The 22,849-nt window shown below is 55.5% G+C and overlaps 1 protein-coding gene across 1 annotated transcript; it reads left to right on the forward strand.

Moving 5' to 3' along the window:
* The first annotated feature begins 96 nt into the window (after positions 1–96).
* KLHDC10 (kelch domain containing 10) lies at positions 97–18,846 on the forward strand. The gene is made up of 9 exons (XM_035566621.2): positions 97–299; positions 10,766–10,987; positions 11,479–11,633; positions 13,252–13,400; positions 14,016–14,100; positions 15,027–15,093; positions 15,647–15,694; positions 17,181–17,320; positions 18,482–18,846. Exons 1-9 carry the CDS (start codon positions 158–160, stop codon positions 18,689–18,691), a joined length of 1,218 nt encoding a protein of 405 aa, XP_035422514.1. The 5' UTR covers positions 97–157; the 3' UTR covers positions 18,692–18,846.
* Positions 18,847–22,849: the final 4,003 nt, after the last annotated feature.

The raw sequence follows: 22,849 nt of genomic DNA on the forward strand, positions 1-22,849 counted from the left end.
CCCTCCCTCCCTCCCCGCCCGCCTTCCCCCACCTCCCAAGAAGGCCTCGTCTCATTGGCGGGGTCCCCAGAAGCCGCCCGCCGATTGGGCGGCGCCGGGGTGGGAGGGAAGCCGAGGCCTGGCGGCGGCGGCGGCGACCGGGGAGGAGACGGGAGCTATGGCGGCGGCGGCGGGCGGCGGAGGAGGAGGAGGAGAAGCAGGAGAAGGAGGCGGCCGGGATCCGAAGGGGCCGCGAGGAGCGGCGGGGGGGGAGCTCCTCAACCGCTTCGTGCAGCTCCCGGGCAGGCCGCAGCCGGCGGGTGAGCGGGGGCCGGGGTTGGGGGCCGGGCCCTGAGGGGAGAAGGAGGCCGCCCCCCCCCCCCCCCCCCGGGATCACCTCACGGGCCCGGCCCCCTCATAACGGGGGGGGGGGGTTGGGGGTCCTGGGGGGTCTTGGGGTCGGGGTTTGGGGGGGGCTGGAGTCCCGAGGGGTTTTGGGGTCGGGGTTTTGGGGTCCCGGGGGGGTTTTGGGGTCCCGGGGGGGGGGTTCGGGGTCGGGGTTTTGGGGCCGTTGGGAGCCGTCCCGGGGGGGTTTTGGGGTCGTTGGAGCCGGGGGCGGCGTTAACCTGACCTGATCCCCTTCGGGGGGGGGGGGGGTTCCTCCGCCATCCCTCGGCCCCTTTTTTCCCTCCTCGTCCCCTTCTTCCCCCCTAATTCCTCCCCCTCGTCCCTTTTCCTCCTCCTTTCAGTCCCCCCCCAATCCCTTTTCTCACCTTGCCCCTTCCCTCCCAATCCTAACGGGCTCGGGAACCCCCCCGGGGGCAGGGGTGCCCCCATCCCAACAGCCCCCACGTATTTGGGGAGCACCCCGGGGTCACCCCGCAATCCCCCAGGAGGGGTGATCGCCCCCGTCCTGTCCGTCCTGCGATCCTGAGAGGGATTTGGGGCACGCCGGGGTCACCCCGCAATCCTACAGGAGAGGCGATCGCCCCCATTTCATCAATCCTGCAGTCCTGAGAGGGATTTGGGGCGCCCTGGGGTCACCCCGCAATCCCCCAGGAGGGGAGATCACCCCCATTTTATCAATCCTGTGATCGTGACACGGATTTGGGGCACCCCGGGGTCACCCCGCAATCCTACAGGAGAGGCGATCGCCCCCATTTTATCAGTCCTGAGATCCTGAGAGGGGTTTGGGGTGCCCCGGGGTCACCCCCCAATCCCCCAGGAGGGGAGATCACCCCCATTTTATCAGTCCTGAGATCCTGAGAGGGGTTTGGGGTGCCCCGGGGTCACCCCGCAATCCTACAGGAGAAGAAATTGCCCCCATTTTATCAGTCCTGAGATCCTGAGAGGGGTTTGGGGCGCCCCGTGCTCCTGTGGTGCGTTTCCCATCTGGTTTGGGGTTCCCCTCCTCGTGCCCGTAGCAGCCCTCACCCACCAGGGCCGCAGCTTTCGGGGCGCTGCCACCCCAGAGGGGTTTCCCAGCCCTTTCTGCCCCATCCCCACCTCGCGGAGCCCTTCAGGGGTGCGAAGCCGCCCCCCCCAGACCAGCAGCTCCTGGGCCGACGTTTGCACCCCGGTGAGTCCTCAGGAGCAGCGAGGACGCCCCCGAGCCTCGCGTGAGAGCCCGGGGAAGTTGCCAGGCCGCTCCACGCCTCCTGTTTTGGGGCAGACACTCAAAAAACGCTTCCTTCCTTCCTTCCTTCCTTCTGCGATAGGGGATTTTTTCGGTAACGCGAGCAGGTTGTCTTCCCCGTCCTGAATTCTAACCCTTGCCTCGAGCGCGTCCTCCTGACGCAGTCGGAACGATCGCGGTCGGGGCCAAAATCGCCTTTTTTTTTTTATTTCTTTTTTTTTTTTTGGCTAAGGAGCGTGCCCGGGCCTGGAGCTCTGCTCGGCGTTTTGGGGCCGCCGCCCCCCCCCCCCACCCCGAGCCTGCAGCTCGCCGGCGGCCTTGCTGCGAAGCCGGCTGGTGGGAATCCGCTCCTGGAGCTCGCCGGAGTTTTTCCCCCCGTCTGGCACCCGCTGAGGCCCTATTTACGGCGCCCCAGCAGCTGCTGAGACGCAGACAGGGGACGTTTCTGCCCCTCCTTCCGTTTCCTCCGGCCGGGGTTGTTCCCTTACCTCTCGCTCCTCTCGAGGAGCTTCCAGTGCGCGCTTTCATCTTCCCGCCGTTTAGGGCCCTAGAAGCTTTCTACGAAGCACGCTGTGGCTTTTTTTTTTTTTTTTGTAATTTCCCCCCTTTTTTAGAGGTAATTCCTGCTGTAAATCCTGCAAGGAGCTGGTAGCGTGCCCCGGCAGCGGACGTTTTCTGTTTTCTCCCCGCAGAGCCCTTTAACTCCTGCCAAGCCAGGTGCCGTTTCAAGTAGCTTCTGGGTTCAGTTCTTGCCAGAACAGCGCCGGAGCATCCGTTATTTGTGTCGGTGCCGCTGTCCTCGTGTTCTCCCTCTGTTCTCTCGTACGCGGCCACGAGAAGCGGGTGTAACTTACAGCTTTTGCCTTTTTCACCCCCCCCGAGAATTTAAAATCCTCCCGTCCACGCTGGAAATGGAGCCGTGGCAGCGACGTTTGCCTCTTTTCGTCACGCTTCGGGGGTTTAAGTGGGCAGAAAGGAGCCCGAGAGCTGGATTACCTCCCTGCCTCTCCCGTGCTCCGCGTTCGGGCTCTTCTCTTGAGCTGTGATTTTCCCAGCGGCGATAGGGTTGGAGGGTTTTTTTGTTTTTGTTTCTGTTTTGGGGCAGGAAGGTTCGGAATTTCTGAAACGTCTTTAAAAAAAAAAAAAATACACCAGGGAAAAAAAAAAAAAAGGCGAGTATCCCGTACCCGTTGGTGTCCTGGGGGGGGGAGCAAGCCCAAAGCCGTTTGTTTGAAGAGCGCCGTGCGTGCGATCCCTGAGTTTTCCGGAGCCCCTTTCTTCCTTCCCCTCTTTACACGAAGCAAAAAAGGAAGAGAAGCTGCCCGAGGCACGCCCGCTGTGTAGAAACCTGCCCCGATCCGTAACGTCCAAGGTTGCGGGGCAGAAGCTTCTCCTGGCTTCTCAGCCGGCCCCCTTCCCCCCCCGGGGACCCGTTCCCAGCGCCGTCTGGAGGATCTGGGCCCTGCTGCTCCCTTCCCAGGCGGCGACTCTCGCCCGTCGCAGCGTCCCTGTTGCGCTGCCCGCGGGGAACGCGGCCGGCTGCGCGCCCGTGAACGTCTGAAACGCGGGAAGGGCCCGAGGGAAAGGTTTGACCACGGGGCAGCCCCCTCGTGCCCATCGATCCGAGCCCTAGAAACCCCGCTCTGGAGGCTTCGAGTGCGTGGGAGGCTCTGGGCCGGCGGCCCGCGGCTTGTGTTTGCCAGCCCCGGCCTCTCCCGGCTGCTCTGCTGCTGGCAGCGGCGAGCCAGGCGCGGCCGCTTTCTCCTGGGTCCGTCGGGCGCCCGCAGCCTGCGTGGACGGGAGCGCTCGGCCTGGAGGAGCGGGTCGGAAGGCTCGTTCTCGGTACCCAGACGGCAAACGGATCACGGGCGGCCGCGACGGAAGAGGCGGACGCGTGAAGATCGGCGCCGGGGGCGGCGGTGACTTGCCCTGCCCTCCCCTCCCCCGGGAGCCTGCGGTGCTGTGGCTTCGGGCCCTGGCCTAAACGTCCTTCGGGGGTCTTGCTGAAGTCAGGGGTGGAAGGGGAGGTACCGAAAAACGTCCCCGAGCCAGCAGGGGAACGTGCGGGTCTGTAATAAAAGCACCAGGCTTAGGTCTGAGCGATCTCAGAGCGAAGACGCGAGTGTGAGGACGCCGGGCGTGCAGCGGGGTGCACGAGGGGGGCTTGCGGTGACGGCCAGGGGAGCGTTTGCCCGGAGGAAAGCCGAGCGACGTGCTGCTTTCGTGGAGCCCAGGGCCCTGGCAAGGCCGCGGCACCGACGTCTCACGAGTGGAAGGGCCGGCGCCCCGCTAACGGCACAGAGACGAGGAGGCGACAGCCCAGTGCCCTTCTTTTTCCCCTTCTCCCGGCAGGAAGACGGCCGAAAGCCGCAGGAAAGGTGAAGTGAGGAGGTGCAGGCGGTGCCTCCTTCCGCAACGTTCAGGCAAAACGCTGAGGCTTAAAGGATCTCGGCAGAGGAGCCAGAGGTTCCCCCAAGGTGTACAAGACCCGTCCAGGGCTGCTCGGGCACTCTAAAGCCAGAAGGACCCGGGAGGCACAGCGAGGACTTGGCAGCCCTCGTCCTTTCCTCCCCCAGGTGCTCCTGGCCGGATCGTTTGGACGTTTGTGCTCCTTGCGGCTCCGGGTGGCCAGACCCAGCTTACTTCAAGACCTTTTTAGAAATAACATCACCCTCACCTTCCGTGAGACCTCGCCTTGAGCTCCGTTACCTCCTTGCACCCTTTACTTTGCAAATCACCTCCCAGAGGACACCCGGGTGAAAACGGGCTGAGCAAAAAGAGGGCTTACGCGGGGAGGTGCCGGGGCTGCCCTCCCCGGGGCTGTTTGAGGCCTGGTAGCTGCCTCTCCTGCCCCAGGAGCGAGTTATCGATTTGTATGAATGAGCTTTGTTCCAGGTGGGCTGCGGGAGAGGGAGAGGAGGGCTCGGTTGCTTGAGCGCAGCCTTCAAAGTGAAGTTTGAGTCGCGTGAAATGAAGAGGATCCGCGGCTGTACGTGCGAATGGTTTCACCGGTAAATACGGGAGTGACGAGCGGTGCTCCAGCCCTGCGAGGAGTGTCTCCAGGGGCCATCCTTCAAGCAGAAGGGAAACTCGGGGGCATTCAAACCAGCAGCGCTTGGATTGCAGCTCGGGAGTTTCTATTTATTTGTTAACTCTCTCGGTCTGTTTTGGCCGAGCGTTCCCATTGCAGCCCGGCAGAACGTGGTCCGTGCTTTCGGCACTGCCTGTGTGAAAGGATCAGCCCGCAGTGCCGACCCGCGTCGGGTTACCGGGCGCGCGTGGCTCTAATTTTGGAAAGCAGAATTAGCTGGGGGACGTGGGGGAACGCCTCTGCTCTGAGGAGAAGGCTTAGGAAGGGCGGTGCTGGCACCCGTAACCCCTGGGTGGCTGTCACGAGCTTAACGGCTGGTCGTCCGTCGTCTCAGTAAGATGGGGTGTGGGAAGCAATCCTCATTCAGCAGGAAAGATCTGTCAGCCCTTCCCTAATTTTCGGAGTCTCGCAGTATTTAAAGAGCTTCGAGGCTGGACGCGTTGATTTAAACAAAACAAAACCGATGTGGTTTTCAAATGCACGTTTGCAACGCTGGGGTCGTTTCTCAAGCGCACCTTGGCTGGGAAAGAAGCAAGGCAGCTGCTCGTTCCTTGAGGTTTAGAAACACCGGCGACTTTTATTGATCGGGTTCTTCTCTGGAGGTTAGAAGCCAGGCGTTGCTCCTGAATTCGCCGTGGGTTTCAGCTCCACGTGGAAGCCCTGGTCGCCGAGACTGGCCGTGCTCTTTAGCTCTGGTCGTCCCTGCGAGGTGACAGGTAACCGCGCGTGTTCTCCTTGCCGCTGAGCGTCCGTAACGATGAGGGAAACCTTTCAAAACGTGCGTTTAATTATTTTGGTGGCTGCGGATTCCGGACGGAGCAGGCAGCTCCCTAACTTCCATCGTCTTCATCCTGCGTGCTTTTCTTTTCGTGGGCAGCGGTGCCTTCGAACAGCCAAACGAAGAAAAGCTGCGTGAAACGAGCCAGCGACACGGAACAAAAAATCAGGGGCGGTTTGGGGGTGTTAGGAGCCTTCTGTGTTTCAGTGAGCGGGGTGGGGCGAGCAGCGTGTCAAAGCTTTGTGATCGCCCTCCAGCTTCAGGTGGGGCTTCGGCGATTCTGCGAGACTGACAGAACAGAGGCAGAACTGCAAGCTGGGCGCCTGCAACTTGGGCTCTGGCCACCTGGCCGTGCGAAAGGATGTTGTTTTGCGTCCCTAGCAAGCACCAGCACGCGGCGAAGTTTAGAAACGAGGCCTCGTGATCGTGGAAAGGAGCTGTCGGCACAGATTCTGGTGGCTGTGGCGGTGAAAGGGCACGGCCCGCGTCCATTTCCGGAGTCTCGCCTCTTAAGCCCGAGGTAGGCAGGTTCACCTCGCGTATCTTTGCTCCCGAAGGACCTAGGAATCGTTTTCCTCCTGCAGGTTGCGAGGGAAAACAGCACGGCGTCGCTTCGCTGGGAAGTGGTAACGAGGCACCGTGGTGACTAAAGAAAACTCCCTTAAAAAGTACAAGTGAACTCTGCGGAAGCTGAGGGCGGAGGCAGACCTCGCTCTGCCAAGAGCTTATTCCTGCTGATTAATAGATTTATTTCTGTTTTTCTGGCAGCGTGGTCACGGTAAGGCCGGGGCTAGTTCCGTGTAGGCTCTCAGGACAACTCAGGATTCAAGTCTTTCGTTGTTTGTTTGTATTTCTGATAACTGAATTTGCCTCGTTACCCCTTTTCCCTTCTTTAAAATAATAAAAGCCGTCCGGCTGGCTTACTGGCCCGGTAGCAGGTATTCCCCCCGCGATTAACCGAGCCGGTGAGGTGCTGCCGGCGTTCTTTTTCCTGCGGCGATCAGGGGGCGGATAACCAGGTGGGAAGCAGGCGCCTTTGTCCTCTGCGCCTCGTCTCGGTGCCGCTCTGTTGGAAGGGCCTCTCACCCTTTTTGCCGCCCGTGACGCGGTGGCTGCACTGGCTCGGCGCGTGCTCCGCCGTTTAATTCTCCTCTCGTATAGCTGTATGGAGCTGCTGAAATGCAGCGGAGCAATCCAGCCGGCTCGGCCGGAGCTGCTGACGCGCGGCGTGGTTCTAGGCGAGCCGATAGCATTTGATCTGCTGCACAGCTTCAAGGAATCTGACTTCTTGAAAATGAGTGGGTTTTTTTCCAGACTTCTCGTAGATTTCTGTAGCTCACAGGCCTCACGGTTGGAATTTAATAAGCTTTGAAGCTTGCGTTGGTGAGAACAGGAACAGGATTTACATTAGGGTGCAATTCAGCTTTAAGGCTCTAGCGTCCTCCTCCCTGGAGGAGGGACATTTTGACCGGGAGCCTTGTTGGATGCCATTCAGGACCGTTAAACCTTCCTCCTTTAAAGCGAAGGGTTCCTTTAAGCGTTCTTACTGACACCTCTGTTCTCTCCTCCTCTTCTCCCCAGATCTGTTCTGCCTTCGGAGCTCTCTGAGAGGTAGGGAACGAACATCTCCTGCGTCAGGGGCTGTGCCACGTCAGGAAGCCCGGCAGCGGGTGCTCACAGCGCCTTTTTCCTTGCTCCCCTTTGTTCTGATAACACCCCGTGCTGGAGAGGCGTTCAATTAGGAGGCAGCTCTAACGAAGTTAATCTGGGCCACGCGAGCGGCTCCCTCGGGAGTCACGTAATGAATCCCTTGCAGAGGGTGACTTGAGCAGGGTGTCAACAGGTCGGTGCGTAAAGGTAGCCGGCGAGCGAGCTTCTGTCAAGCAGCTCCGTCCTAAATGAGAAGCGTCCTCGTTGGGTCCCTGCCACAGTATTTCAACTTAATTCTGGCCGGGTGGCTTCTTATTCCCATTTCTGCCCTGAGCACCAAGAGGAAGGAGTCTCCGAGGACTGCACCTTCCCGTCCTGCCTGCTAGCTGCTGCTCCAAAGCAGCCACGCTTTGCTTCACGGCCTTAAGCTGGCCGCACAACCCGTTTCCCAATGTAGCTCTCCGCAGAGCCATTTTCTCTAACTGAATTATTTAATAATAATTAATAATCTAACTGGAGAATTGCTGGCGAGGCCCTCGGCCGGGGCTTGTGCTGGCTGCAGGAGGAAGGCAGCAAACCTTTGGGTGTTTTCCTCTTCCTGCACCATCAGAAGCTGCCGTGCGTTGGGTCGGCTCGTTGCAGCTGCTGACGCTCGGAGCAAACACATCCGAAACGTGCGTTAAGAATTTTGGTAGGAGCCGCGAATCATCGAATAGAGCACAATGAAATGGAAACCCGTCTCCTCGCTGGAGGTCCAGGGCGTGGAGCTTGTCTGCTGAAGAAACTGATCCGAATTAGCTCCTAAATACACCCGGCTTGGACGGTTCCTTTCTTTAAAAGGCAGAACTAGAGAAATTTGTTTCAAAACTCTCTTCTAAAGTGAACTAATTCCATTCTGGATGGACGAGCTTGCTGACAGTTTAACTCGGTTTAATGTTTTACTGCTTAGCTCATTGATTAACGTGCGAGCGTGTCTACGCAGGTGTCTTGGAAGACGTGTCGGATGGTTTTTCCCCCGTTGTACGGGCAGATTTGTCTTCCGTGGGCCTCTGGGAGCAGGGGAACCGGTCCATTAAGGGGTTTAGTGAAGAGCAAAGCTGGCAAGGGGACGCCTTCAGAGAGAAGTCAGTCCTTACGCAGGGAGCGTTCGGTTGGAAACGTTGCTCCTGTAGTGTGCAGGGCCCTCGGAGCGCTTGGGGAGGGTCGTGGCAGCGGGCGACGAACTAGCAGGACGCGGCTCGTGGCAGGAGCGTGCCGTGGGTCACCCTGCAGCCCCTCTCGGTTGGGGAGCATCCGACACCAGCTCTGCCTTCTGGTGCCCTTCCCCATCCGGAAAATAGCCGGAAAAGGTTAATTTTCTAAAGGTAGAAAACGGATTTCTGCATAAATGGGAAGATGCATACGTGCTTGGTGCACCCATCCTGCTGTGCCAGGGACCTGCGTGCACCAGAGCACTGAGCCCTTCGTGTCAGACCTGAACTCCTTGACAAGGCCGGGTGTCTTCCCTTTTCGTTTTGAAAGAATGCCTCCTCGGTTTTGTTTATTAATATATTTGCTTTGAATTGAGCCCTTTAATCCGCTCGCCTTGTGCGAAACTCGGCCTTATTCCCCTCTTCCCTCTGGGAGATTCTCCCTGCAGGTGTTTTAACAGGGAAACAGGATCCACAGTGAACGTAAAAGTCATATTTCAACTCAAACACGCTGTGACTGGGCTAAGTCTCCCCTGCCAGCTGTGTGCTCGGTGCTGCTCCCCTTTCGGCCCTTCCAGGCTCTTTGGGACCGCCGGGGACGAGGCAGAAGACGGCTGGAGCCGGGCGAGCTTCCTTTGGCCGAGTGCAGACGCGTGAGCCCTTCGGTAGGATTTCCTCTACGGACTGCAGAGAGACACGGGCACCTCTCGGGCCTGCTTTTGGCTGCAGCCATCCAGGATGAGAAGAATTGCCCTCTGGAGGTGGCTGCCTGCAGGAGGCTGAGCGATTGCCTTCACCCTAAATACCTTTGTTATTGCCCCTGGGTTCGCTTAGGGAAAGCGGGTCCCTTCTTCTGGTAGTTCCAGGCTTTAAAACACAAAGCCAGGGGGGACGGGTGTTTGTCGCCCGCCGTGAATCGCCTCTGAAGCACGCAGTGTGTGTTAACAGTTCAGTCTAGCGCCGAGGCCAGGAGCTTGCTGGCCGCAGCTCTCGGAGCTTTTCGCAACCACCCCTCGGTGCAGGTGCGCGGGTAGCTGGGAGCACGAAGCTGGCTCAGCAGAGAGGCGGAAGACGAGCGATTTTTCCTTCTCTTCCCTTTCCTCCCCTCTCTTTCGCTCGGGGCGTGCTGCTTTCCCAAGTGGGGATCGCTGTGAGACGCGGCTCTTCCCGGAAGCAAGCCAGGGCCATGGAAACTTTGCCGCGAGGCGTTCGTGTGAACTCCGAGCAGCTTCAATGCCGCACGCGAGGTGGAACGAAAAGCGGCAGCAGCACGCCGGGAAGGTGGTTAAGCACAGCTGCTTGTGCTGAGCTACGATCCGGAACTTGGCCTGGACAAATCATTTATTTCACCTTTCCTGCAGGAAAGATGCTTGCTGCTTCACTCGTTGTCGCTCCATGTGTCCGATTCACTGCTGACAATTGTAACGGGCTCTAAGAAGAAACGCGATGGGTCCTACCTAGACCTTTCCCCGGGTCCTGTTCCATCTTAAAAGTCCGTAAAAGAGCTGTGAGAGCAGGTGGGTGGTGCAGATCGCGGGTTGCTGGCGGAGGGCAGCTGTGGGGATCTGCTTTTGATTTTTATTTTTTTTTCTTTTGGTCTTTATTGTCAGCTGAACCAAAGTCTGCCGTGAGGTGTGATTGAAGGGTGGTGGTTACCCGCTGAAATTTTAGGGGAACATTACGTATCGTCCTTCTCAAGGTGAAGCTTAGAGGCAGTCTCACCAAAACAGCGTTATATTGCGTAGAAAAATGAGTTCTGGAACCTTCCTGGTCTACAGCCGTCTCATAACCAGCTCCTTTGTTCGGGGACCCGACCGTTTTCTCTCCTTTCCTCTTTCTCCTCCGTTACGTGGCCCCGTGTCGCACTGGAGGAAAACCCCTGGCTCTGTGCTGGCCTCCTACGAGCACTGAATCAGAACAAGCGTGGAATTTTGATCACTTGTCAGTGAAGACTTCAGATGCCCAACAAGATCATTGCCGTTGAGTTTGTCCCGGACTGACGGCCATGCGTGTACCGCTCTGTTTGCCTCTTCTGGTTGAGGCCTGAGCTTGAGCTCCCCGTCGGCATTTTGGAGCTATTTCCTAAGTAAATCAGTCACGCAGGATGCCAGAAAGGGGAATTGGTTAACAAATAATAATTTTAAAAAATCTCGAAGCTGGCTTTTGCGGTAGGATTGACATCTGAAAGGCTTCTCGTGCCCTGAGCTGCGGGCCTGTGCTCTGGGGGCTGCCGCGGACGTGACCGAGGCGGTGACACGCGGCGGCTCTCCCTGTTCCCACTCAGAGAGGCGGAGCCGACGCGAAAACCGTCACCTCCCGGCTGCAGATGTGACTCCTTGCTGTCAAACGCCCGCTGAGGCCCACCGTGGTCCTGAGCCTCAGCCGCGAGCTTGGCCGCAGACGTCCCCCTAAGGCTCCCCTGCCTTCTCTTTGTGCTGCAGGTCACAGATCGCCCCCGGCGAGGAGCGGCCATCGGTGCGTGGCGGACAACGCCAACCTGTACGTGTTTGGAGGCTACAATCCTGATTACGACGAGTCCGGTGGGCCGGAGAACGAAGACTACCCGCTCTTCAGGGAGCTCTGGCGGTACAACTTTGCCACAGACACCTGGCATCAGATGGGCACGGAAGGCTACATGCCCAGGGAGCTAGCCTCCATGTCACGTACGTATGGAAATGCAGCGCCTAGGCATCGACTCCTGAAGCTGCCGTAATTGGTGGCATGCAAAACCAGGCAAGAACTGGGAAAGCTGGGGCCCGTTCCCATCTCTCGTACGCGTAGGCCATGAGTTTGGGTTGGGTTTTTTGGTTTTTCTTCCTCTTCTCTAGGGCTGAGGCCAGGAGGAAGAAAAAACTTCAAGTGTCTTTGGGAATTTAGCTTAACAGCTGCGAGGCCTCTGTGTTTTCGGTGGACAGGTGCTTGATGCAGCCATCTCAGAGCACCCAAAATAGATCTCTTTGTTCGCTAGTCGTTTTTAAAAGTGAGCCCTCGGTTTCCATGATTTTAGCTTGCATTCTTTCTCTTTTAGAGCGTTTCAAGGCCATAAGCGCGTGGCGCGAGTTGTAGGATATCCGAACAACAATTTGAACGGAGCGGAGTCGCTCTGCTTCGCTGCGTCTCACAGCAACAAGTCTCTCTGCTCTGTCTTTCCTAGTCGTATTGCACGGCAACAACCTGCTCGTGTTCGGGGGCACCGGGATCCCCTTTGGGGAGAGCAACGGCAACGATGTCCACGTCTGCAACGTCAAATACAAGAGATGGGCCCTGCTCAGCTGCCGAGGGAAGAAACCCAATCGAATCTACGGCCAGGTAGGAGGCACAGCACTTGTCAGGCACGGTGTGTGTGCCTGTGTACGCTACGTGGTGTCCTGCAGCGGGGGCCAGAGCTTGAAAACTGTCCTTTTCCTTTGAAATCTCAAAGAGTCTTGCAGTTGGAAAACCCCCCAATTTAACTAGATGCCAGATGCATTTGAGTGAAAAGGTACATCTGATAAAAGCAGTAGCTGGTACTTCCTGGAGCTGCTCTGTAGCCTCCTCAGAGCCTTTAAAATCCCAAATATAAATGAAAACGATGTTTAGTAGGTCTTATTTGTATTAAAATAACTTTTAAAACTGACCGTGGCGTCCTGAATGAGCCTGATGTCCAATACAGCACAAAAACTACATTCACTCTCGTGGGAGGTCTGCCAGCTTTTGCTGTGCTTTCCAATAACACTGCCGTGTATCTGTGCAGACGTTTACAACCCACCTAATTTCTCGTTTAGCTGCGTGCCAGACGCTTGGGGTCAGGGAGGGTTGTCTTCCCCTTTCCCAGCGTAGCCCTAGCCGGCCTTGGGCAGCAGCTGCACCTCTTCTCCCGCCTCGGATCGCGTCGGGGAAGGGCTGCCTGCACCGCCTTCGAGCCGACGCTCCCAAGTGCTTCTGAATTGTACAGGCTGTCTCCGTTTAGTGAGGCTTAACCACCGCGTTCAGGGCTTTATTATGCTTAATCCTGCTGGCTATCTGATACTGGTCTATAAGATTCTCCATACCAGTATGTGTAAGGTCAGCGTGAAGGAGGTCCAGGGTTTTCTCTGCTTTGAGCCCCTGCTGCACAGATTCAAATCATCTGATGTCTGAAACGTAGCAGCTCCTCTCGGCTCATCTGGCTCGCTGCTCAGACTTGCCTCCTCTGCGGCTTTTTTCCTTTCTGTTCCTTTATTAAGCTTCTTGGCACCTTCTGCTGCTTGCACAGTATTTCGTGCCATTTGTTCTGCTTTTCTGGGAAGCCCTGTCCTGTATCTCCCGTGTTCTCCCTGAAGCTTTGAACGCTCTTTCCCTTCCTTCTCCCCTTGGCTTCTAGAGCTCTCCACTCTTGCAGTTACGGAGGGTTCAGAGGGAGCCTTTTGCTACAGCTGCCGGCGCGTTGCGAGCCGGTCCAAATGCCAGCTCCTGATTGGGAGGATCAGGAGTGGCCTTGCTCAGGGCTCAGCGCACTGCTTGTTGGCAGTAAGGGAGCATCACCGAGGCTTATGCTAAGAAACCTCTCTGCCGGGTTTTAGAAACTCTTTCCAGGAACGTTAGTGTTGCCATGACACTGCTCTCCCTGATGAAACTGAAACAAGAATTTTTCTTACAGAATTCAAGCTCGTGTGCTCTCTTCCCTGCCTCGTGCCCCAGCTTTCTCCTCTAGCCATTACTTCCTTTTCCCTCGGGAGTTTTTTTTTCTTCCTGTTCCTTTTAGGTACTCATTCTGTGACCATGGAGCTGCAGAAACCCCCCTATATTTTGTGTATTTTCTTCGTTTGCCCTTTGTTTTCTGAACATAGAGCTCTGGAATTTGTGGGTAGAGCTTTGCCAGCAGTGTCTTGCTTCGGGAGGGTGGGAATTCTTTTTCAGGCGCTGCTGCCACGTGTCCTTCCTAACTGTTTTCTCCGTTACCTTGCAGGCCATGGCCATCATCAATGGTTCCTTGTACGTGTTTGGTGGGACGACCGGTTACATCTACAGTACCGACCTGCATAAGCTAGACCTCAACACTAGGGAGTGGATCCAGCTGAAACCAAACAACATGTCCTGTGACATGCCAGAGGAGAGGTGAGAAGCTGTCGGTCTGGAGAGCTTTTACACTGCGGAGTCGTCGCTTTTACTGGGACTGAGAAGCTCAGAGAGCACGGACAGGCTGCTGAGCGCTTTTAGAGCAGCGTCTTTGTGAACCTGCTGGGTCTGGTATGCAGGAGGATTTAGGGATGGGGTGTGCAGCTCCTGCCAGGCACCGCTCTGTGCCGTGTGCTGCCAGACCAGAGGAGGGGACTTGGGGCAGCTGGCGAGCGCTGCGGAGGGGACGAGACTCCACCTGATCCCTGCCCCTTGTCTCGTTCTGTAGCGAGGTGCGGAGAAAGGAGATCTGTTAGTGACCTCAGGGTGAGAAGGGAAGGGAGTATTGAGGGCTCTCGTGGTGCTCCAGAAATTGTTGTACTTAAGGTCCGTGCTGCTCTGCTCTCAGAAAACGCCTTTCCAGCTGTTGAAGTGCTGCTTGGGTTGCTCGTGAAAGCTTCCACATCCCCTGCAAACTGCCAGCCTGGCACAGCGTGGGCAGGCTTGGGATGCCTGCTCAAACCACTCGGCTGTGGTAGTGTTTGCAGAAAGCTTTGTTCTTGCTCACTTGCTCTAATTCCTTGTGCTGCCAAGTGTCCGTCTCTGCACCTTCAGGTACAGACATGAAATCGCACATGACGGTCAACGGATTTATATCCTGGGAGGTGGAACTTCCTGGACAGCTTATTCCTTAGATAAGGTAAGGTGATCAGAAACCTGCAGGGCTTGCCTGGACAGGAGGTTTTCTGCGGTGAAGCATAACCAGCACAGTCACTTCGTCTGTCTGGGGAGCTGGTTTTAAAAAAGAAAAATAATTACTGGGAGCAGATTTCTCTCCTGTTTCTGTAAAACCCGGTGTTACCACAAACATGTCCCGTGGACTTAGAAATGACTCATCTGTGTTACCTGATGACAACACAGATCTGCAGAATGGCTTTGTTCTCACAGACCTGTTATCAAAGATTCTTGTTTAAAAACTCTTGGGACGTCTCTCTTAATTCTGTAGTTGTGCCAAAACAGGAAAGTGGCAAAGAAGTTCCTTGATGTGTAATTTGAATATTGATATGGTGACTCTTCTTGTCTTCTCCCTTAATCCTAAGTTTTAATTTCCTTTCTTGTAAACATTTTTCCCCGTTAAAATTTGGGGAAGGAAGAGTGAATTCATCTCGGAATGGTGAGATGATAAATGAGGAGGCTTTAAATAGCGCTCCACTTCCAAAAAAGTTGAAGCTGTAGAAGTTAACGTGACTTTTCCGCTTCATTCTCTGCATTTTTTTCTTCTTAGGTGCAGTATGAGCTAAGTGTTTCTAAATACCTCTGAGAACTGGAGGGCGTGGGCTTTATCGGTCCTTTTTTTCCTAGAAGCAGTATTCTTTCTGTCCAGTTTTGGGGCTCAAATAGCAAAGTTGCGGAGGAAAGCCTTAGTAGGCCGGTACATTTTGAAGGTGATTTTATACCTGCTTAGTCACTGGCTGCATTAGCTATTTTCATTTTTACACTTGATGAACCAGAGGTGTTATTTATAGTGGCTCCCCGGGTCAGAGTCTAGTTTTGTCACCTCGCAGCTGCGTTATCGTAGTGCTGGCAGCGCCAAGAGCAACTAATGGCTCCTCTTTGTTCCTTCAGATCCACGCGTACAACCTTGAGACCAACACCTGGGAGGAAATAGCCACGAAACCGCATGAAAAAGTTGGTAAGTCTGGAAACGTCACAAGTGGTCGTCTTTAAACCAGAGAGCGGCCAGGATGTGCGAAAATGCTGGTAGGTGGCAGTCTGAAAGCCTGCCTTGAAGCCTTGTTGTAGTCATGACTTTAACTGGCTTCAGGACCCTGCTCCTTAGTAGCTTTAGCAGTGAGAACTAACCCAGGTGGAGTTTATTTGGCTTCTCTCCCTCCCCGGAGAGGTGAGATGGCAGGGGCTGCCCCTCTGCTCCCTCTGAGGGACCGGGTGCTGGCCTGGTTAGTGGTGGGAGTCTCCCTGAAAAGCCAGAGGGGAGAGCTGGAGGCTGTGGGGAGTGAGATCCTGGCACATCTTTCCTCCCTGGAGAGCAGATAGAAGTCGAACCTGAAACAGCCAGTTGCTAAATTAGAGATGTTAGACCTGTGATTGCGGGAAAGCAGAAGCCCTTATCAATGAAAAAAAGGGATTCTTGTCCTTGATTATTCGTGGAGGTAAAATCGCCACTTGTGCGAGCACTTTAAAAGCAGCTAGAGTTGATGCCTTTTTCTTTTTTGTTTCCCCCTCAGGCTTCCCAGCAGCCCGAAGATGCCATAGCTGCGTTCAGATAAAAAATGGTAAAGCCTGCCTGTTGAAAATTGGTGTGTCTTGATACAGCCTAGCGGTGACAAACCACGTTCGAGGGAACTGCAGGGCACGCGTATCTTTTCCGGAAGAGGATTTCTTTCCTGTTAACAGCCTTAAACCACCTAATTGACACCGCTCTTCATACGAGGGAGATTGCTCTTGCAGGCAAACGTGTTTCTGAAATGCACGGCGCTGTCCCTGTCTGGAAGGCGGCAGCGTTTTATACAATTAACACAACATACAAATTTCCTTCGGACACGTGGCTACCTTCACGTAAAATATCATGCGTTTTAGCACAATAGCATAACATTTTAGCCATGAGTGTCCGTGATAGTTTGCAGCTTCTTGGTGTTGAGCTTACATGGGCGTTTGAACGATGCTTCTGTTAGAGCCTGGTGACTCACAGTTTGCTCTGAAAACCAAAGCGGGGCCAAGTCCTGGGAGCTGAGTTCTTTAGAGACGAGATTGTTCAGGGATTTCTCTGATAGCGTGTGTCCTTTCCATGGTGCTGTACGTTCCAGATGCTCACGTAGCGCGGATTACGGGGCAGTAGCAGAGCTAGCACTTCAGTCTTTCCATTCTCTAGTAAAAGGGTGGCTGTGTTACACGCTAGGAGCTGCACAGAGCCTAGCAGAGCCTTTTGCTCCTCCCTTCAGTCCTCCAAATGTTCCCACTGTAAATAACTTGCACAGAGCTCCTTGAAGCACAGCTTAAAGAGGGCCGTGCACGTGCAGTCTGCGTTCGATTGTCCCCTTTTGACTGGCGGCATTTGGACCTCTTAAGCGGGGTTTGGACCTCTCCCATAGCCTCATTGTCCTCAACGAATGCATTTTCCCAACCTTGATAAACAATACATACCTCATAGTGGACTGAAGAAGTAGTTAGAGCGTTGATCCTTCTTTTTAAAACCGTTTTCAGTTCTACTGCTGAATGCTGGATGTTTAAACGTGCTGAGCCGTGCAGAAGAGCGACGTAGCTGATTATATTTCTTAGGAGTGCTGATTGTGGCAGTAAAGTAAGGCAGGAGGTGGGAGATGCTTCCGGCCACCTTCAGCATCGTGCAGGTCTTGAAGCTGAGAACCTGTGCAAAGCCAGGAGCCGAGGACCTGGCGCTAGGGCACACAGCAGCCTGGGGCCAGGGCTGTGACTGATCCCTGCGGGTTTACAAACACTGGAATCAGCTCGAACCTCTGAATTCAGGCTGGTTAGGGCTTGCTGCAGCTCCTTAAAGCAGGAATCGTCCTGCATTCGTGCTTCTCAGAGGCACTCGTCCCTTCATCTGCCGTAGCGGGGCTGGGATCACGGGCTGGGAAGTGGCCTCAGTAGGGTGGGACTGATCTGGGAGGTGTTGAGAGCTTGTGCTGAGACAACCTAAGTGGCGATCCTAAAACCGTTTAGAAAGGTGCTTGCTTCATCTGCAGCATGTTTTGTAATTCCCGAGGGATGTAAGCACTGTGGGTTTCCTCTCTCCTGCAGATGTGTTCGTTTGCGGCGGCTATAACGGAGAAGTGATTCTGGGAGACGTCTGGAAGCTGAACCTGCAGACTTTCCAGTGGGTCAAGCTGCCAGCCGCCATGCCTGAACCCGTGTATTTCCACTGTGCTGCTGTCACCCCAGTAAGTGACTCGCTTCTTTCCTGCGTCGCTGAAGTTCAAGGCGTTTGTCCGAGCACCCTGACGTCTGTGTGGGCTGCAGATAGAGCTGAGCAGATGTTACCACCTGGGTGCAGCATCTTGAGGGAGGCTGGGAGCTGCTCTGAGGTTACCACACCGACTGCTTCTGCTGTTTGAAGAGCTGTAGCGCACAGTTTCTGCTTTCTGAAAGCAGCGGTGTGGGACTTTAGCTTTTAAACTGCATTAGCTCTAGCTCCAGGAAGTAATTCAGTGTGAGAACATCAATTCCTGTTCGCAAAAGGGAATAAAACACGCACAAATACTTCCCCGAGTAAACGTTCTCGCCGTGAATTTGGCCCACAGAGCACAGCTAGGGTTGGAAGATGAGCAGGTGAGCGACCTTCTGTGGAAAAGCTGGGAACGTGCTTTTTGCAGTAACTTGAAGCAGAGTGAGGTGTGACTGCCAGGGAGCACGAAGTGCATTTATCGGTGCCTTCAGCCTCCTGTACCTCAGGGAAACGAGGGGACGAAACGCTCAGGGTCCTTTCATCATCTAGTTTGGAGGGTGTTATAAATGCAACTTTTTCTGGGAAATCCTAGGCTGGATGGACACATTTACCAAGAAGGAGGTAGGTGATGAGAGCAGGACTGCCCTTTCTTTTCCTGTACACTCAGAAAATGCCACTCGGAGCAGGCCAGCAGCCAAGCTTTTCCCGTCTCTACATTTGTGTGATTCCTCGAGCAGGCTGGTGTTGTGCTGCTGAGCCAGCAGAGGGAACACAACATCTCTTTGTGCGGTTTTTTGACTTTTTAGCTAAATATATTTTCTTAAATGTAAGTACGGTTCTATAACAACTTATCCTCACTTTGCCCCCACTCCTGAAATTGATTCCTTGGGGTAGAATTCACCTAACAAAGCACTCTAAGCTGGTGGATAAGTGCTTTAGGGTGAGAGAAGCATGCCCTCAGCAGTGTGATTCCTCCCCCTAGCTATGAAAGGAGCCCAGGGCGAGTGGCTCAAGTGGTGACACCTCCGTTAGGCACGTAAAAAGCCGAATCCTGGTTTTCCTGGCAACATCGTGCTTCAGCGTGGGCCAGCACCTTCACGTTTGCCCTTTCTGCCTGCGCCCCGTGTAACTCCCCTCTCCCCCCTCTCCTCTCCAGGCTGGCTGTATGTACGTTCACGGCGGGGTGGTCAACATCCACGAAAACAAACGGACTGGCTCGCTCTTCAAAATGTGGCTGGTGGTGCCCAGCCTGCTGGAACTGTCGTGGGAGAAGCTCCTCGGCTACTTCCCTCGCCTAGCCACGCTCTCCAGAGCTCAGCTTTTGCACCTTGGACTGACGCAGGGACTCGTTGAGCGGCTAAAATGAGGCCATCTCGGGCTTCTGCCCCAGGCACACCACGTCCAAAAGGCCCCTTCCCCTCCCCTATTTATGGATACTGCGGATGGTCTCGCTAAGACCACGGCAGAACCTGCTCAGCGCCTTACTCAGCAAATACATCGATGCCTTTCTGGAAATTTTTACTTTCAGTTGTCGGAAATTCCGCTTTTTATTTATGGAGCTCGAAATTCCCGCCGTTAATCGAAAAAAAAAAATACTCTCTGGGACTCATTTATGCCATCCAGCCATCGCGCCGCCATCAACACACGCTTGCAATCTAACGGGGGGGTGGGGGGGGGGGGCTGGGGAAGCTTCACGACTGTCAGAACTCACGCTTCTGTGGGGCACACCCAAGTTAGCATTTCCACGAGCTGTACCTAACGGAGGCCGTTCACTGCAGACCGACAGCTGCCCCGGTCTTTTGCTCTGGGTGCCGCCCCGCTGAGCTCTCCCTCTATAAAAAAAAAAATATTGAGAACGCTTGCCCTTTGAAGGCTTTGCATGTGTTTTGTGGGCATGTTCCCAGCCTCTTCGCGCTTCGGAAGGGGGCCGGAACGTTGCACGAGGAGGCACTGAGCGAATCTCAGCCCGTGCAGCGTTTCTGGCGCGGTCCGCGTCGATTTGAAGCGCCTGTGGCTGCGTTCTTCGCCTTGTCATAGTGAAAGGGTTGCTTGGAAGACTGGTTAGAAGTTGCCACTTACTGGACTACCGCGTAGTTTACTCAGGGTGCTGGGGGGGGCTCTCCCTCAGACCTGCAGGGAGCTGCAGGAAGCTGGGGCCAGGCTCTGCGCAGTTCCCTGGTTCAGCTTCCCCTGGACCCCCACCTGGCTTCCACCTTCCACCATCTGATTCTCCACCACCTACCTGTGAGCTGTTTGGTCTCCTCCCTCCCCTCTGCTGGGGCAGTCCCTTGTTCACTTTTTGTTCTTCTGGGGGGGAACACGTTAGGCCTTCCAGGAAACGTAGCATTTAAAAAAAAAATAGAGTGAGGGAACAGCTCTCATGCTACAAGCAGTGTTCATCTCTGCCCCAGCAGCAGAAGGGACATGGGTCTGTCCCTTGCCTTGCTGTGCTCCAACCGTGTGACACTCAGCAGCCCTCCTCCTCTGAGCTCCGCCTGCTGGCACCAGGTTTGTGCAGACTCCTTCTCCTTTACAGACCATTTTTAAGTGCCCCTTTTCTCTTTAAAAAAAAAAAAAAAGTAGCAAAACCCAAACCAGCTTCTCCTATTCCATTCCCCTTCTATCAGCTAAGACAAAGGTTAGGTTCTGCAAGGTTTTAGTTTCCGTTAGATTCTGCGGGGTTTCAGTAGATGGCATTTGTGTTGAAACAAACCCTGGCCTTGACGTGACCTCATTAACCTGACCTGCAGCTGCCTGAGTCTGACACCCAGCTTAGGGGGCACCCAGCTTTCTTCTTCGCATGCCCCAGTGTTAAACTCTTCCAGTTCTTGCGTGTAGGTTCGGCCCCAGTCCTGCTGCTTTTTTTCCAGCCCCAGCACAAGACAGCTGCAAGGTGGGCACCAGTGCTGAATGTTTTCCCAGCAGCTCTGCTGGCTGCAGCAGCCCCTGCCCAGCTCCGGGGTTTGGGAAACAACGAGCAGCAAGCTGGCAGGACTCGACAGAGCAAACCAGGGACAGGAGAGCAGGGTCATCTTCTGGAGTAAGCTTTTGGGACCATGGTGGATGGTGGACAAGGTGACCTTCTCCCCACCTCCAGCTCCCTCTTCTGGCCTGAGCTCAGGGGCTTTCAGCCCCCGGAACTGGATGCCTGCGCTGAATCTTCGTCCTGTAGCCTGCAGGTGAACTGGGGCTGATTTACTGAACCGGCCTGATTACACAGCTCCTGGTTTTTCCCTTCCCTACCTTAAAGAAGGATTCCATCTTCACAGAGGATTATTAAAAATCACCCCAGCCTGGCTCTCTGCTCAAGCTGACTCCTTAAAAGTGACTTAAGCTCAAGCTGACTCCTTGTCCTCTGTGCTCCGGGGCAATCACGGACATCGGGCTGCAGGGACCAGAACGCCACTGGTGCCTGCTGTGGCAGCGCAGGGAAGGAGAGAGGTGTCAGGATGGCAGCCCAGGATGTGTCCAGCCTGAGCCCAGCTCCAGTGTGACAGCATCACATAACACTTGCTCCAAATCAGGGGTGACTAACCCAGGTCCTGCCTAGCAAACTCACAACACCGCCCTTGACACGGTCAGGGCTGGGCCATCCCCTCCAAGAGCTTCCACCCCAGCCTCCAGCAGAGGCTGCTGGGGCACCGCAGGAGCTTCGTGCAAAGGCTTCGTGCTGGGGACAGGGCTTGAAAGGAGGAATAGCTCCAGGCTTTTACCTCCAGCTGCCTGCACCTCCAGCCCAGGCTGTGCCCAAGTACACACTGCTCCCTCTGAAGAGGGATTCCCTTCGCCCTACACCGTACTTACAAGCAACAAGCAGAGCGATCCTGCCTCTGCCAGAGCAGGACCTGAGAGAGAAGGAAGGGATTCAGCTCCTCTGCTGGAACTGGTGGGAGAAGAGGAGGTGAGAGCACCCCTGAGGCTTCCTGGGACGGGGACAGGATGCACCTAGACAAAAAGCCGTGTCAGAAGCGGGTTCACCAGCCAGCCCTGCTGCCGTCACCCCATGGCTTCCCTCTGCTGCCAGCACCTGGCAGAGCAGCTCAGGGAGAGGTGAGGTCTTTGGGGGCATCCCCACAGCACCCCACACTCACTGCTCAGCCAGGGGCACACATTCAGGTTGGTCTCAGATGAGACACAGGAGAATCTACCCGCTGCTGTCAGCTTCTGCCCTCCCATCCCACTTCTCCTTTTTGAAGTCCCATACACTACCCCATGCTCAAGTCCCTCTGCTGCCACCAGCCAACTCTATACTCACGCAGGAACCTTCCCAAACATCACATTAATGTCTCGCAAGACAGCAGGATTGTCCACACTGATGCTATACTGGGAAAAGGAAGAGCTCAGAGCAGCATCCCCAACCACAAAGGAGCAGAGCAGAGGGACCCTGGGCTGCTGCTCGCTGCCTGCCCCCAACTTCAGTCTGTTTCTGGCCCCTTTTCTCCTTTTGCTGCAGGACCTTTGAGTCCTGCACACGTTGCATGCAGCAAGCACCGCTCCCCTCCTGCTTCTCGTGCAGAGTACGTACGTCCCTGGGGAGCTACAAGGGGCTGAGAGGGAAGAAGGAGCATTTGGGCGGTGGGTTTTTCCCCCCACTTCCAAGCTCTGATTATCAATCTGCCCAAGTTACCTGCTTTGTACCTCTCACCTCAGCTGCTGGCGTTCCCCTTCATAGGTAGGGGACCCCATCACGGTGCCGCCACCTCCCACCCCACGTGGCACCAATGGGAAGCAGCTCAGAGCCTGGAGTGGCCCTGACCAATTTTAAAGCCTCCGAGCAGGAACCCAGGACGGTCACGCAGCCATCAGGATGTCCTGGTGGCTCCTCACCCATCACACAGTGGATGATCACCATGACAGGCGACGGATGAGCAGGATCTTGATTCCCCCCAACCCCAGGGGTCCTGGGGGCAGCCTTGGTGGGCACCAAGCTGCCATCACCCCAAGAGCACCACTAACCTCGTTGGTGGGCACGGAGGGGTCCAGACAGGTGACCGACGGCTCATTAAGGAGCGAGGAGCTTGTTTCTGATTCGTACAAAACTGCTTTAATGACAAAACAGCTGAAAAAAACCATTTGGTGTGTTTCTGGTACCATCAAGGAGCCCTGCGTGATCCCCCAGGCCACGGGGAAGCCGGGATCACCTCGGCCCAAAGGGCGAGAGGCTCTTCTCAGGCACCTTCTCCCAGTGCAACACATCCTGGGGAGGGTCCATCCTCGAGACCACCCAGGAATGTCCTTCCAGACCCTCCCACTGAGGACAATTTTCCTCCCAGCTATGTAGACGCAAGCCAGGAATGCTTCTGTGAAGTGTTCGGGCCTTCAGGCTCCTCGGTTTGGGAGTTTCAGGAGTGATCCCGTTGCCACCACCTTCCCCACCACTGCAACTCCATTTGTACCCCACAGGGTGGGGGGAAAAAAAAAAAACCAGACAGCAGCAGGAGCTTCGGCTTCAAACAACGCCTCCAAAACCCCAAGCCAGCCCAACCAAGTCCCTGAGATGCCGGATAATGCCCCGGCGGGCGCC

The sequence above is a fragment of the Cygnus atratus genome, chromosome 1 (assembly GCF_013377495.2).
Source record: "Cygnus atratus isolate AKBS03 ecotype Queensland, Australia chromosome 1, CAtr_DNAZoo_HiC_assembly, whole genome shotgun sequence".
NCBI classification, from domain to species: Eukaryota; Metazoa; Chordata; class Aves; order Anseriformes; family Anatidae; genus Cygnus; species Cygnus atratus.

Coding starts and splice junctions, on each gene's coding strand:
- KLHDC10 (XM_035566621.2), top strand. CDS start 158: ATGGCGGCGGCGGCGGGCGGCGGAGGAGGAGGAGGAGAAGCAGGAGAA. Junction 14,101..15,026: donor CAGCTTATTCCTTAGATAAG/GTAAGGTGATCA, acceptor TTGTTCCTTCAG/ATCCACGCGTACAACCTTGA. Junction 15,695..17,180: donor CTGCGTTCAGATAAAAAATG/GTAAAGCCTGCC, acceptor TCTCTCCTGCAG/ATGTGTTCGTTTGCGGCGGC.